Source organism: Moschus berezovskii, chromosome 18, assembly GCF_049115385.1.
Source record: "Moschus berezovskii isolate FMDL1 chromosome 18, NW_MosBer_1.0, whole genome shotgun sequence".
Classification (NCBI taxonomy): Eukaryota; Metazoa; Chordata; class Mammalia; order Artiodactyla; family Moschidae; genus Moschus; species Moschus berezovskii.
This window is the reverse complement of record NC_142477.1, coordinates 57776998-57790620: the sequence shown is the minus strand read 5'-3', so window position 1 is coordinate 57790620 and position 13623 is coordinate 57776998. Positions and strand designations below refer to the sequence as shown.

The following is a 13623-nucleotide window of genomic DNA, read 5'->3' as shown; positions in this document are numbered from 1 at the left end:
ACCAGTGAGATATTATTTTTAATTTTGATGAAATTTTTCAAAAGTTTATCTAAAGGGATAAATATATCAGAAAGCAAAAAAGTTTAAAAGAAGCACAGTGGGTGAAGGGTGGAGACATGGAAAACCCACCTTTTCAGAAATTATAATAAAATGCTGCTTTAATCACACAATGAGTATACATTTATGTACATCTATATGCAAGTATATACACTCACTACACACACACATGGGTCTCATATGGAATCTACAGTCATTTCACCTCATCATATGAGACCCATGTGTGTGTGTGTAGTGAGTGCATATACTTACATATAGATGTACATAAACATACACTCATTGTATGATTAAAGCAGCATTTTATTCAATGAAAAAATAAAAGAAATAGTTATTCAGTAAATGGTGTTGAGACAGTAATTATTTGTGAAAATAATATAGACTTAGATCCCTTCCTTATGTCTTACATAAAAATACATAATATGAACACTGTGGAGATTCCTTAAAAAACTGAAAATAAAACTGCCATACGACCCAGCAATCCCACTGCTGGGCATACATACCGAGGAAACCAGAAATGAAAGACATATGTACCCCAGTGTTCACCGCAGCACTGTTTACAATTGCCAGGACATGGAAGCAACCTAGATGTCCATTGGCAGACAAATGGATAAGAAAGCTACGATACATATACACAATGGAGCATTCAGTTCAGTTCAGTTCAGTTCAGTTGCTCAGTCGTGTCCGACTCTCCGCAACCCCATGAATCACAGCATGCCAGGCCTCCCTGTCCATCACCAACTCATGGAGTTCACTCAAACTCATGTCCACAGAGTCGGTGATGCCATCCAGCCATATCATTCTCCGTCGTCCCCTTCTCCTCCCGCCCCCAACCTTTCCCAGCATCAGAGTCTTTTCCAGTGAGTCAACTATTCGCATGAGGTGGCCAAAGTATTGGAGTTTCAGCTTTAGCATCAGTCCTTCCAATGAACACCCAGGAATGATCTCCTTTAGAATGGACTGGTTGGATCTCCTTGCAGTCCAAGGGACTCTCAAGAGTCTTCTCCAGCACCACAGTTCAAAAGCATCAATTCTTTGGCGATCAGCTTTCTTCTATCAATGCAAATGCTGATTGCAGCCATGAAATTATAAGACGCTTACTCTTTGGAAGGAAAGTTATGACCAACCTTGATAGTATATTGAAAAGCGGAGACATTACTTTGCCATTGGAGCATTACTCAGCCATTAAAAAGAATACATTTGAATCAGTTCTAGTGAGCTGGATGAAACTGGAGCCTATTATACAGAGTGAAGTAAGCCAGAAAGAAAAACACCAATACAGTATACTAACGCATATATATTGGAAGCTTGAAAGACAGTAACAATGACCCTGTATGCAAGACAGCAAAAGAGTCACAGATGTATAGAACAGTCTTTGGGACTCTGTGGGAGAAGGTAGGGTGGGATGATTTGAGAGAATAACATTGAAACATGTATATTACCATATTACCATATGTGTATATTGCCAATTACCATATATTACCATATGTGAAATAGATCGCCAGACCAGGTTCGATGCATGAGACAGGGCGCTCAGGGCCAGTGCACTGGGATGACCCTGAGGGATGGTTTGGGGAGGGAGGTGGGAGGGGGTTTCAGGATGGGAGACACATGTACACCCATGGCTGATTCATGTCAATGTATGGCAAAAACCACTCCAATATTGTAAAGTAGCCTCCAATTAAAATAAATAATTTAAAAAATATATATATATTAAAGTTTTAATGAAAATAAAATAATGTTATTTATTAACATCCAATTTTATTAATATAATGGAGATGTATGAAATCACTATTAAATATATGTGAATACTCATTTAATTTCAAACTGGGAAGGTATTTCTAAGCCTATCACCAGAGCTGGAAAACATTAAGAAAATATTTTACAAATGTGTACATTGAAAAATTAAATATTTATGCACATCAAAAAACACCATAAATAAAATGTAAAGGCACATGACAAACTAGGGAATCTGTTTTCAACATTACTAAAGGGGCATTAACTTTAATTTGTCAATATTAAAAAAAAATGTCTAGCAGTCAGTAACAAAAGAGGTGACCATATTTACAGAAAAATAAACACAGTCTGTTCACAAAGAAACATAATTTACCAATAACATGAATAAAACTCAAAAGCAAATTAAGCAACAGTAGAGAACTATGTTTTCTAATCAAAGTGTTAAAGATTAAATAGCAAAGCCAGATAATACCAAGTACTGATTCAAGTTGGGACATTCTTATTTACTAGTCATAAAAGTGAGAATTTGAACAGCCTTTCTAAAAGAGAATTCAATAATAATTGCCAAACACCCAAAAAAATACTCTGAACCAGCAATTTCTCTTCAATTTGACCTAAAAAAATTGAGGATATATGAAAAAATTTATCTCCATCATTTTTTAATGATAGTTTAAAACTGAAAATGGATCAAATATCCAGTGATAAGGATTAGTTTAACATATCAAGATAACATACATATATATGATGGAATACTGATGGATCAATACAAGGATAATTTTAATATGGTACATAGTCATAGTATGTTTTTAAAAAGTATATAAACAATGCTGTTTAAGTGAGAGACCTCTTTTAAGTTTAAGAACTTTATGTATACAGCTATATATATATATATATATATATATATATACTAATTCATAGGAAAATGTGGAAGGATAGTATAAAATACTAACTCAGGGTATTATAGTTGATTTTTATGTTCCTAGAAAAGTGGTCTGAGACTTAGTTTGTTCATCTGTGAAATGAAAGTCATCCTAGATTAATCCTAAAATCTTTCAGAAAAAGTGTCTTGTGATTCTAAGGACCAACGATAGTTAATAATCCTACGAAAATACTTAATGCTTTCTTTCTGTTGAACTTTGTAGTTAATAGAATAAAGCCAGGTTTATCCTGAGCTATCCCTTGTTTTAATTAAAATTCAAGTCCTGATGTCTGTTTATAAACTATGAGTCTTTATTGTGCTTTCTGTTATGAGTGTCTTCTTGGTGTGGTGTGAGGTGGAGTGGGTCGAGTTGCACTAAACTTGGGTACATTTCCCTGTAGAATTCTTAGAAACAAAAAGAAATCTTAATATGTAATATACATTTTAGAGTTTCATCTACCATTTGGAACTCTACCAACAGTTCTTGTTTTTGGACAATTTCTTTAATTAAAATTCACATGGAGAAACTGTAATGCTTTTTTTCGATGCTTTAAAAAAAGTCCTTTGGCTAAAGAAAGATGTGTGTGCTTTAAAAATTGGTGGAAAAATGATTGTTTTTATTACCTAATGAACAGTGCTGTACTCTTATTTCTGACTAATAGTGAAATTACCTAGAAAATGATAAGGACTACTATTTCAAGTGGTTATTCAGAACCTTATTGTGCTAGTGAAATAAAAACATACTCAGTTTTAATTCGCTGTTAAATACTCAGCAGTCACAGCAGTTGTTTGAAGGCCACGTACCGTGGTGGCAAAAGTGGCTTTCGAAACATGCTTTGCCTCATTCTTGCTGAATACGGGTTGCCAAGTGGTAAGCCTGGCAGACGTCATGAACTTCCAAGAGGGAACATATTTTATTTGCCTTGCACCCCCAGAGGATTTGGCCAATTATTGCTATTTGTTTAATGTTGGTGTTGACATAGTGCCTTTGCCCTGAGGAGCCCCAGGTGCTTTATAAAATTAGTCAGCAATTCACATCACAGCCTTCACGCCCAAGAGTGCACACTGAAATTAATAATGATTCATGGAACCTACAAGCCATCCCTAACTCATACTTCTGTTTGCCCAGTGAAATAAAACAAATAGGCCAGTTCCCTAAGCGGGCCAGCCACAAAAGGTTCCTGTGGGAGGGGGATCGATGGGAGTTCCTCCCTTGTGTAAATAGGTGAACTCCGGTAAGGAAAATGCACCATACGCCCTGTGGCGCAGACTGAAAGCACTCTTCCATACATTCCTCAGTAAGGAGCTCACTGTTTTTGGGTCTTTGCTCAAATATTGCTTTCATACTAATACCTTCCTTGACTGTCTATTTGAAAAACAACAAAACGTAACAAAACAAAACCCATCATTAACTTAGACTTTCTGGATTTTCCTTTCTGCATCAGTTTCCTCAATAGCTTATGTGGCATCCAACATATTTACATGGTCTGTCTCTCTGTGTATTCATGGTCGACTCCCTCCCATATTATAAATTTTATGAAACTAGACCATTTGTCTGTTTTATTCCAATTATGAATCTTTAACAGGTGTGTGGCACAGAACAGATGCGTGGTAAACTTTTACTGGGGCTTCCCAGGTGGCTCAGGAGTAAAGAATCTGCTTGCCAAGCAGGAGACGTGGGTTCGTTCTCTGGGTTGGGAAGATCCCCTGGAAAACGGAATGGCAACCCACTTCAGTATTCTTGCCTGGGAAATCCCAAGAGTCAGACACGACCTAGCGACTAAACTACTACCACCACCACAAGCATTTGCTAAATGACTGAATTTGCACCGGTAGTGCAGTAAGAAGCAATTGAGTTTTCTTACTGTCAATCATATACGAAGGCAGTAAAAAGCGGGATAAGTAAGAAAGAGTGGACCTTCATCATCAATAGAACATTTCTTAACATTGAAAAGATCCACGTGGTGAAGTGGTATGTCAATCAGACTTTGCTTCTCCATTCGTTGCAAGTAATAGAGATGAAACATTTAAACCAACAGAAAGATGGCTTAGGGAATCTTGAAACTGGAAAATCTAAGGAGTGCAGCTGATTTTCATTGGTACAAGGCTTGGTTTGCTCATGTGCTCTTGCAATGTGATGAAGGGATTAATCTCCCTCTGTCTCTACCCACTCTGCATTGCTGGCTTTCCCTATGTGATGACAAAGACAGTTAAAGCAGCACCTGGCATAACTTTACCTACAGTAATTCCGGTGGCATGAGAGCATATTTCCCAATTTTCCCAGCGAAGACTCAGTCCTAACACGAGCAGGTGGACTTGGATTAAATGCCGGCCGTGACTCAGTCATGTGACTGACTGGGCCTCTGGGCCTCCCAGTCATGAATGTCAGTTCCATCCTCTGAATGTGGTTCTCCAACACGAAATTTGGTTTACTTGATCAAAATAAGAAAGAAAAGATGCATGACAACTATAGCCAGAAAGATAAATCAGATTTAAAGAGTTTCTCATTACAGTGAGGCAGAATACATTTCCAAGCCTTTCAATGTTCCAGTTTTATAACATTCAGTAACCATATATTTAACAGCTTAATTGTGCAAATTATGTTTCTGGAGGGGAAAAAGGAACCTTTCGCATTATTTTCAGTGGCAGGTCCTCTCTAATGGTCTACTTACATGATAGTGAGGTATTATTCCTACTTCAGTGAAAAGAAGATAAAAATGTGGGGAAAAAAGCTAAATTTTGGCTGTACGATGTTTATTTAAGGTTGCTGTTACTTATGTTCTTCATAGATACTTTAATAATTCTTGTTATCTTACTTTGTCTTATGTATGAAGGCTGTTATATTCTAATTCTTTTCTATATGTTTTAAAAAGAGACTACTTAGAATATACTAGATCAGACGAAGAAAAATAGTGTATAATGTAACTTACCGTGGAATCTAAAAAATATAACAAATCAGTGGATATACCAAAAAAGAAGCAGACTCACAGATATAGAGAACAAATTGATGGTTACCAGTGGGGAGAGGGAAAAGGGAGAGGCAATATAAGGGTGGGAGATTAAGTCCTACAAGGATAGTGTTCAACACAGGGAATGTAGCCAATATTTTGTAATAACTATAAGTAGAATATAACCTTTAAAAATTATGAGTCATTATATTGTATGCCTGTAACTTATAATAGTGTACATCAACTGTATATTAATTAGAAAAAAGAAGAATATACTGGAAACCCTAAAATTTTCTGTTCCAAATACTGGAACTTGGTTTGCTGACATACTAGTACCTCGCTTTCCTATAAAAAGTTTATAAAAGTTCATGGATAAATATAATTCACAGATAATGCTAAAACTTTATTTCAGCCATTACTTCTTACCTCTTTCCACATCAAGAAGTAGTTAACCAAGACTCTGAAAGTGACTGTATTTTATTTCCACTATTCATTGTTGGATCTGTAATCTGTTCCACACACTAGTTAGAACTAGAGTAATAAATAATATATAAAAATCAATATCCTATTGATGGATGTGTGCTGGTGTGCGGTTGCTCAGTTGTATCCAACTCCTTGTAACTCCGTTAACTATAGCTCACCAGGCTCCTCTGTCCAAAGAATTTTCCAGGCAAGAATACTAGAGTGGGTTGCCATTTCTTCCTTTAGTGGATCTTCCCAACCCAGGGATTGAACTCATGTCTCTTGTGTCTCCTACATTGACAAGCAGGTTCTTTACCTCTGCACCATCTGGGAAATCCCATCAGTGGCTCTACAAAGAATTAACTCCAAGGCAGAGTGGTTGGGGGATCAAGGTGTGGCCCACTTGCCATAAAAGCACCATGGCCATGTGAACCAATGTCGTTAGTTATGCTGTACTAACGAGAAGGGCATTTCTGATATTAACTTTAATACCAGTACTAACTCAGTAGTTTAATATGACTATATACCAAAATATCCACCTAGATTCAGGAAGTTACCCTATTGATTGAATCAGCTAATTCAGTGTTAAAAGAAAAAAAAAAAAAAAGCTTTGGGTGGTTAGCATTTCTAAATTAGTGTTTTTCTTAAGACATGATGTTCTAGTAGTTCATCTTTCTTTGTTCCTCTGAAATTGTGATTATTTCTAAGTTGTTGGTTTCTAGGTAAAAGAGAGGAGATGGGGAAAGCAAGGTTTTCTTAAGAAATCCTTTTCTTTCATGGCCCAGTTGAACTGGATTTGTGATTGATATCCATTGATATCCCATCACATCCAATCCAGGTGATAAGAATTCCCAGTATTTTTTGAGGGAGCCATTTTTGTGGTGGGAGAGAAGCCAAAGGCTTACAATACTCATGTATCCGAACATTCCAACAAATAATAATGTCACAGTAAATTTATTTTGTTGTTGTTCAGTCACTCGGTCGTGTCTGCTCTTTGTGACCCCATGGACTGTAGCACGCCAGGCTTGCCTGTCCTTCACCATCACCCGGAGTTTGCTCAAACTCATGTCCATTGAGTCGGTTTATAAAAATGAAAAAAAGCCCAGCTCAGGGCTGTACCATGACTTTTGTGAGCCTCTTTTTTCATTAAAAAATACTAAAAAAATATATACTTTACAACCACTTTGATATAAAGAGAAATGTAATCTAAGATGGATTATATTAATTTCATTTCTGATTTTAAATGAAATTAAAACATTTTCTTGGGCTGCTGAAAGTTTTCTGGGCCCTGGACTGGGTACCTGCTTTGCCTGGTGGGAGAGACTAAATTGCCTTTGTTATAGCTAAATTGGTTACATTTTAAGCCAAACAACTGTCTTCTGCCTGTTGTTCACCTTTTTAATTTAATTTTTTTAAAAATAATTAACATTAGTTAATCCAAGTAGGGTAAGAGCAGGGGGAATGGGGACTTAGAATAAGCTGGAATTAGGCTTCATCAGGGAAGCTACTCCTAAAAATCAGTCACAGGTTTGGGGCCTGCAGTCTCCTCACAGGATTTAAAGCTATTTTACTAAGTTTGTCAAAATCCATATTCTTCAAGGTTTATGTTTTTAAATGGCTGATGCTGTGAAAAGAAATGCCATCATGATTATGTTTACATTATGCATTTGCACAGGAAGGAAAAACTAGAATTTTTCATGCAGAGAGCACTTATAGTTTTACTGAATATAGTTTTTCAAAGTAAAATTGACGTTGGAATATTTATTTCTCTTGTGATCCAGGTGAGAAGCCAATATATGGTTGAATGAAGTAAATGCTCATTCTTGTGTTTAATAAAATCTCTGATTCTTCTATTCAGGCTGATTTTTATCTGAATCTTCAATTTCCACTTACTTATGGTTTGCATAAACAGAGATAACTTGGATACATAAATTCTGTCTAAAAGTATTTCTTGAGAATCTCTTGGTCATTAACTCTCTAGAATGAAACTGGGTAAACTAACCTCAACAGCCATTCTTTTGCCAAATGTCAGATAAACGTCAACATTTTTTGCTTGGTAGGTTTTGAAATTTGCCATTTCTGCATTGAAGTCCAGTGTTGTTTTTCCTGGATGAGTGAATGAGTGAGTGAAGTTGCTTAGTCGTGTCTGACTCTTTGTGACCCCATGGACTGTAACCTACCAGGCTCCTCGGTCCATGGGATTTTCCAGGCAAGAATACTGGAGTGGGTTGCCATTTCTGTCTCTATTTTTCCTGGATGCATGGCTTCTATTTACTCCTGGCATTCCTAGTTGTTCCACATTTGTGAGCGTTGTTCAGGAAGCGGAGAGTAAAAAGGTGACTAAGATGCAATCCCCACCTTTAAGGAAATCACAGTTTAACAGGAAGATAGGCAAGTGAAAAGCTTAGGAAAAAATGATAAAAAATTCTGGGATAAAAGGAAAGTACATGAATATCTGTTAAGTTAGGCTGTTTCATCAAGTAAACCTTCTTGGAAGGAGCGACACTTTGGTGTATCTTTTTTACCACTGAACCTCCATTGTTCTGTCTGTATATGGACAATCTAGATTTAAAGATGAAAATGTATAGAAGTTATGTAGCATCAAGCCTGGGACATACTTTTTGCTCTTCTGCCATTACTTACTTTATTGTAAAAAGCATGTCAAAAGGAAAAGATGGAAGACATGCTGATTCACCCATAGACTATCAGTCCCTGAATGAAAGAAGCAAGACTATGTATGGCTTATGTTTTATAAACTATGTGTGTTCCCGTTTCACTAAGAGAGTCTGTTAATACATCTATATGCATAATTTGTCCCAGGTGTAATAAAGGCTTTGTCTGTCCCAAAGCAATAATGACAAAACAAAAATCAAATATTAACAATCAAAATTTTCTTTTTTCATTCATGTATTTGGTTGTGATGTAGAGACTGTTAGAAAATTAAATACTTCATCTTAGAAGAGTCAGTTTGTGGGTTTTTTTCCTTTAATTTTATTTTTCATTGAAGTATAGTTGATTTACAGTGTGTTGATCTCAGGTATACAGTAAAGTGCTTCAGTTATGCATGCTTATATGTATTTTTCATGTTCTTTTCCCTTATAGTTTATTACAAAATTTTAAATACAGTTCCCTGTGCTATACAGTAGGTCCTTGTTGGTTATCTATTTCATATATAAGTAGTGTGCATGTTAATCCCAAAGTCCTAATTTATTTTCCTCTCTTTTCCATTTTGGTAACCATCAGTTTGTTTTCTATGTCTGTGTGTCTATTTTGTATATTAGTACATTTGTATCATAAAAATTGTTTTATTTATTTTATTTACTTTCAGATTCCACATGTAAGCCATGTAGAATCAGTGTGTTGAATGAAATAAACTAATACTTGCGAGTCATCATCATGCAATACTCATGCCGAGAAACCGTGCCTCTGTTCTGCCTGTAGGCTGTTGACCTGGATGGTAGTTAGCCTTAGGCCACCCATTGACACTACAGATGACATTTGAAGAAACACTTGTTAATCCAGCTTCCTGACAGATCACCTCCCCTAGTACTCACCATGGAGAGGTGAGTACTTACTTACTGCCTTAGGATCTTTACAAAGATTTACTTTACTGCCTTTACTTACTGCCTTAGGATCTCCCAGACTGTTGCTGCTGCTGCTAAGTCACTTCAGTCGTGTCCGACTCCGTGTGACCCCATAGACGGCAGCCCACCAGGCTCCCCCGTCCCTGGGATTCTCCAGGCAAGAACACTGGAGTGGGTTGCCATTTCCTCCTCCAATGTGTGAAAGTGAAAAGTGAAAGTGAAGTCGCTCAGTCATGTCCGACTCGTAGCGACCCCATGGACTGCAACCTACCAGGCTCCACCGTCCATGGGATTTTCTAGGCAAGAGTACCAACCATTAATAGCACAGTCTGACACTTCCCTGGTGGCTCAGTGGTAAAGAATCCACCTGCCAATGCAGGAGATGTAGGTTTGATCCCTGGGTCAGGAAGATCCCCTGGAGAAGGAAATGGCAACCCACTCCAATATTCTTGTCTGGGAAATCCCAAGGACAGAGGAGCCTGGTGGGCTACAGTCCATGGGGGTCTCCAAAGAGTCTGGCACAACTTAGTGAGTAAACAATAGCAGTGGCACAGATTACCATGTGGTGGTAGGAATCTCTCTCTGTTGCCCTGAAAATAAGTAATAGCAGTGGGGTTTCTTGTTTTACCCTCTCCTGTCTATGTGGCCAGCAGCAAAGACTGCCTCTCATCAGTTTCATGTGGCTCGATTAGGTTTATCTTTCATGCTAACATATTTAAAGAATCACATCTTGGGATCGTTGTCCCCCGAGTCCCTCTCTAAAATCCAAGTAGGGTAGGAATACTCATGACCGGAGTTGTTGAGAAGCACTTTCCCCATAGCCCTCTTCTCTGTATACACTTAGAGACCAGAAAATTCTGCCCCAATCCAGAGCAACTGTGGCCTTTGGCAGTCTGGTAGCGTTTGCCTTCTGGCATGGGTAGAACTAACGTCACCTAGGTAATTCAGCCTTTGGGATCCTTCTTCCATGAATGAGAGAATCCCAGGATTGGCTGCCAACAGCCTCTTCCTAGTGCCCAGTTTCCTTTGATGCAGTGTGCGGAATGGTGACGGTCCATTTCCGCACCACCCCCCCTCCTGCCACGAGAGGATTTATGGTCTGCATGCCCCAGTTGTGAAGCTGGCCTGTGGTCTTTTGCCGCCTCAGGCCTGTAAATGTTTAGAATTGTGTGTTTATATTTCCAGGGCTACAGTTTGAAAGTCGAAGGAGCAGACAGATAGCAAAGAATTCACAGGTCAAGCTGCTGTTGCTTCCTCCTTGGAGGGCTTTGTCTCTGCCCATATTGTCCATATCTAGATTCCTGTGGAGCTCCTGGCTTTCTGACTTCTATTTCTTTGATTAGATGCTTTCAAGTGGTTTTTTCTGTAAGAAATCCCCATAGAAGAGGTGTTTACATGATGCGATGGGGAAGTGGAGTTTGCCTGACACAAGGAACCTCGGAAACTTTCCTGTAATGAAAAGGTCTGGCTTGTGGGTGGGCGCCCTTCCATCCAGACAGACGGGAATGTGACTCGGCAGCCAGGAGACACATGGACTTGTGACCACCAGGACAGGCACCTCACTGGAAAAGTCCCAACAGCTAGGCGTGTTCAGCTTTTCTGAATGTACTAGCAGGCATTTGACTGCTTTAAATCTACACTAGATTTCTGTTATGTCATAGCCATTGTTTTCCTCCTCGAGAATGTGGATGCCTTTAATAAAACCCTTTTTGCCTGCTCCCCCTGCCAACCACGTGACCTAAATATGAAAGTGAATTTCACTCAGCAGTGAAAGAAATCAACATGACTTTAATGAGACCGTTTCTACCTTCTTTGGTTCCTCCCTTCTAAGCATTCAAGCAGAACTTTGTGCCTAAATGGATTCTTTTGGGCCTTTAACAATGAGCATGAACTCAGTATCGTTAGAGCAGTTGCCAGAATAGGTTCCTAAAATTCGGGTGGTATAATTGCCCACCCCTCTCCCTGCTCCAACTTTGGATGGATGAGTTCACTGCCTCCCAGTCACCCCCTGAGTACAGAATCATTTATTTTGGTGTCACTTCATGACGAAAGCCCAGCTGGCATTAGCTCAAGTTATGCAGCTGGCTATTAATTGAAGAAAACTTCTCTGTCACTCCTCAGTCAAATACAATCTGATTCAGCAGATCCTTTTCGCTCTCCTCCCTTCTATTATACCAGAAGAACAAACGTAAATAACTCCCACTTGGCTCAGCTTGTCATGGATTGTAAGTTAGCTGGCAGACTGATTACATTAATGCTTTCTGGGCTGCTCTTCTCAATTGATTTTTATTTCTACGAGAGGTTTGGACATCTCATTTCTGAGGCTTTATAATGTTGTCCAGTGGAAAGAAGTATTATTGTAGTTTGCCTTTGCTCTTCTATCTTGCATAGTTAGTTTTCAAAATCATTTCCACAAAATTTCAAATTGCATCACCTGTAGGGTAGGTGCTAGTCTTCTGTGAATGGATATTCTGTTTTTCTATCATACTTGACTGGACTTGTGTTTTTATTTTAAACAGAACTTTCTGAGAGATTTGTTCAGGATTTTGATGCTCGGAAGGATCGGGGGCGGGAGGAGAAGGGGACAACAGAGAATGAGATGGCTGGATGGCATCACCGACTCGATGGCCATGAGTTTGAGTGAACTCCGGGAGTTGGTGATGGACAGGGAGGCCTGGCGTGCTGTGATTCATGGGGTCGCAAAGAGTCAGACACGACTGAGTGACTGAACTGAACTGAAGCATGTAATATATAGGACATGGTATGACAAACATTTTTGATGAGTGTGTTTTGTAATTAAAATGTGAAACTACTTGGTGTGAGATGATAAATGTGTTGAAAATCATGGAACTTTTCTATGAAATAAAACTGCAGAAATGACATGGGAAAGTTCTTATTCAGTTCAGTTCAGTTCAGTTCAGTCGCTCAGTCGTGTCCGACTCTTTGCGACCCCATGAATCACAGCACGCCAGGCCTCCCTGTCCATCACCAACTCCCGGAGGTCACTCAAACTCATGTCCATCTAGTCGGTGATGCCATCCAGCCATCTCATTCTCTGTCGTCCCCTTCTCCTCCTGTCCCCACTCCCTCCCAGCATCAGAGTCTTTTCCAGTGAGTCAACTCGTCGCATGAGGTGGCCAAAGTATTGGAGTTTCAGCTTTAGCATCAGTCCTTCCAATGAACACCCAGGATTGATCTCGTCTAGAATGGACTGATTGGATCTCCTTGCAGTCCAAGGGACTCTCAAGAGTCTTCTAGGAGTGCTAAAATAGTACATAAGTTTGATCCTCTCTGGATATGAAAGTTCATCAATTATGTTATTCTGTAGCAATATGTTTCAGCACCAAGGACATCTTCAGTGCCCTCCCCCACCCCAATTTCTGTCCTTTGTACAATAATGCTTGCTGGGTGCCAGAACCCTAAACATGAACTTGCTGCTAAGCTGCCAAGTCACTTCAGTCGTTTCCAACTCTGTGCGACCCCATAGACGGCAGCCCACCAGGCTCCCCCGTCCCAGGGATTCTCCAGGCAAGAACACTGGAGTGGGTTGCCATTTCCTTCTCTAGTGCAGGAAAGTGAAAAGTGAAAGTGAAGTTGCTCAGTCGTGTCCGACTCTTAGAGACCCCATGGACTGCAGCCCACCAGGCTCCTCCATCCATGGGATTTTCCAGGCAAGAGTACTGGCATGTGGTGCCATTGCCATGAACTTCAATTCAGTTCAGTTCAGTCGCTCAGTCGTGTCCGACTCTTTGTGACCCCATGAATCACAGCACGCCAGGCCTCCCTGTCCATCACCAACTCCCGGAGTTCACTCAAACTCATGTCACAGAGTCGGTGATGCCATCCAGCCATCTCGTTCTCTGTCGTCCCCTTCTCCTCCCGCCCCCAATCCCTCCCAGCATCAGAGTCTTTTCCAGTG

At 39.4% G+C, this 13623-nt stretch overlaps 1 protein-coding gene across 13 annotated transcripts in view; it reads left to right on the top strand.

The window, feature by feature from the left end:
* The window catches only part of PDE4D (phosphodiesterase 4D), a 1698276-nt gene that overhangs the window by 1108018 nt on the left and 576635 nt on the right, over positions 1–13623 (top strand). Inside the window, exon 2 of one of the 13 annotated variants that reach the window (XM_088827713.1) lies at positions 9449–9683. The exons of 11 other annotated variants lie outside the window; for them this stretch is intronic. In XM_088827713.1, the coding sequence (XP_088683839.1) occupies positions 9676–9683 (8 nt within the window). In that variant the 5' untranslated portion in view covers positions 9449–9675. Of the gene's footprint in view, positions 1–9173; positions 9684–13623 lie in introns of those variants that run through there. One more of the 13 variants, XM_088827712.1, reaches the window with a different exon arrangement.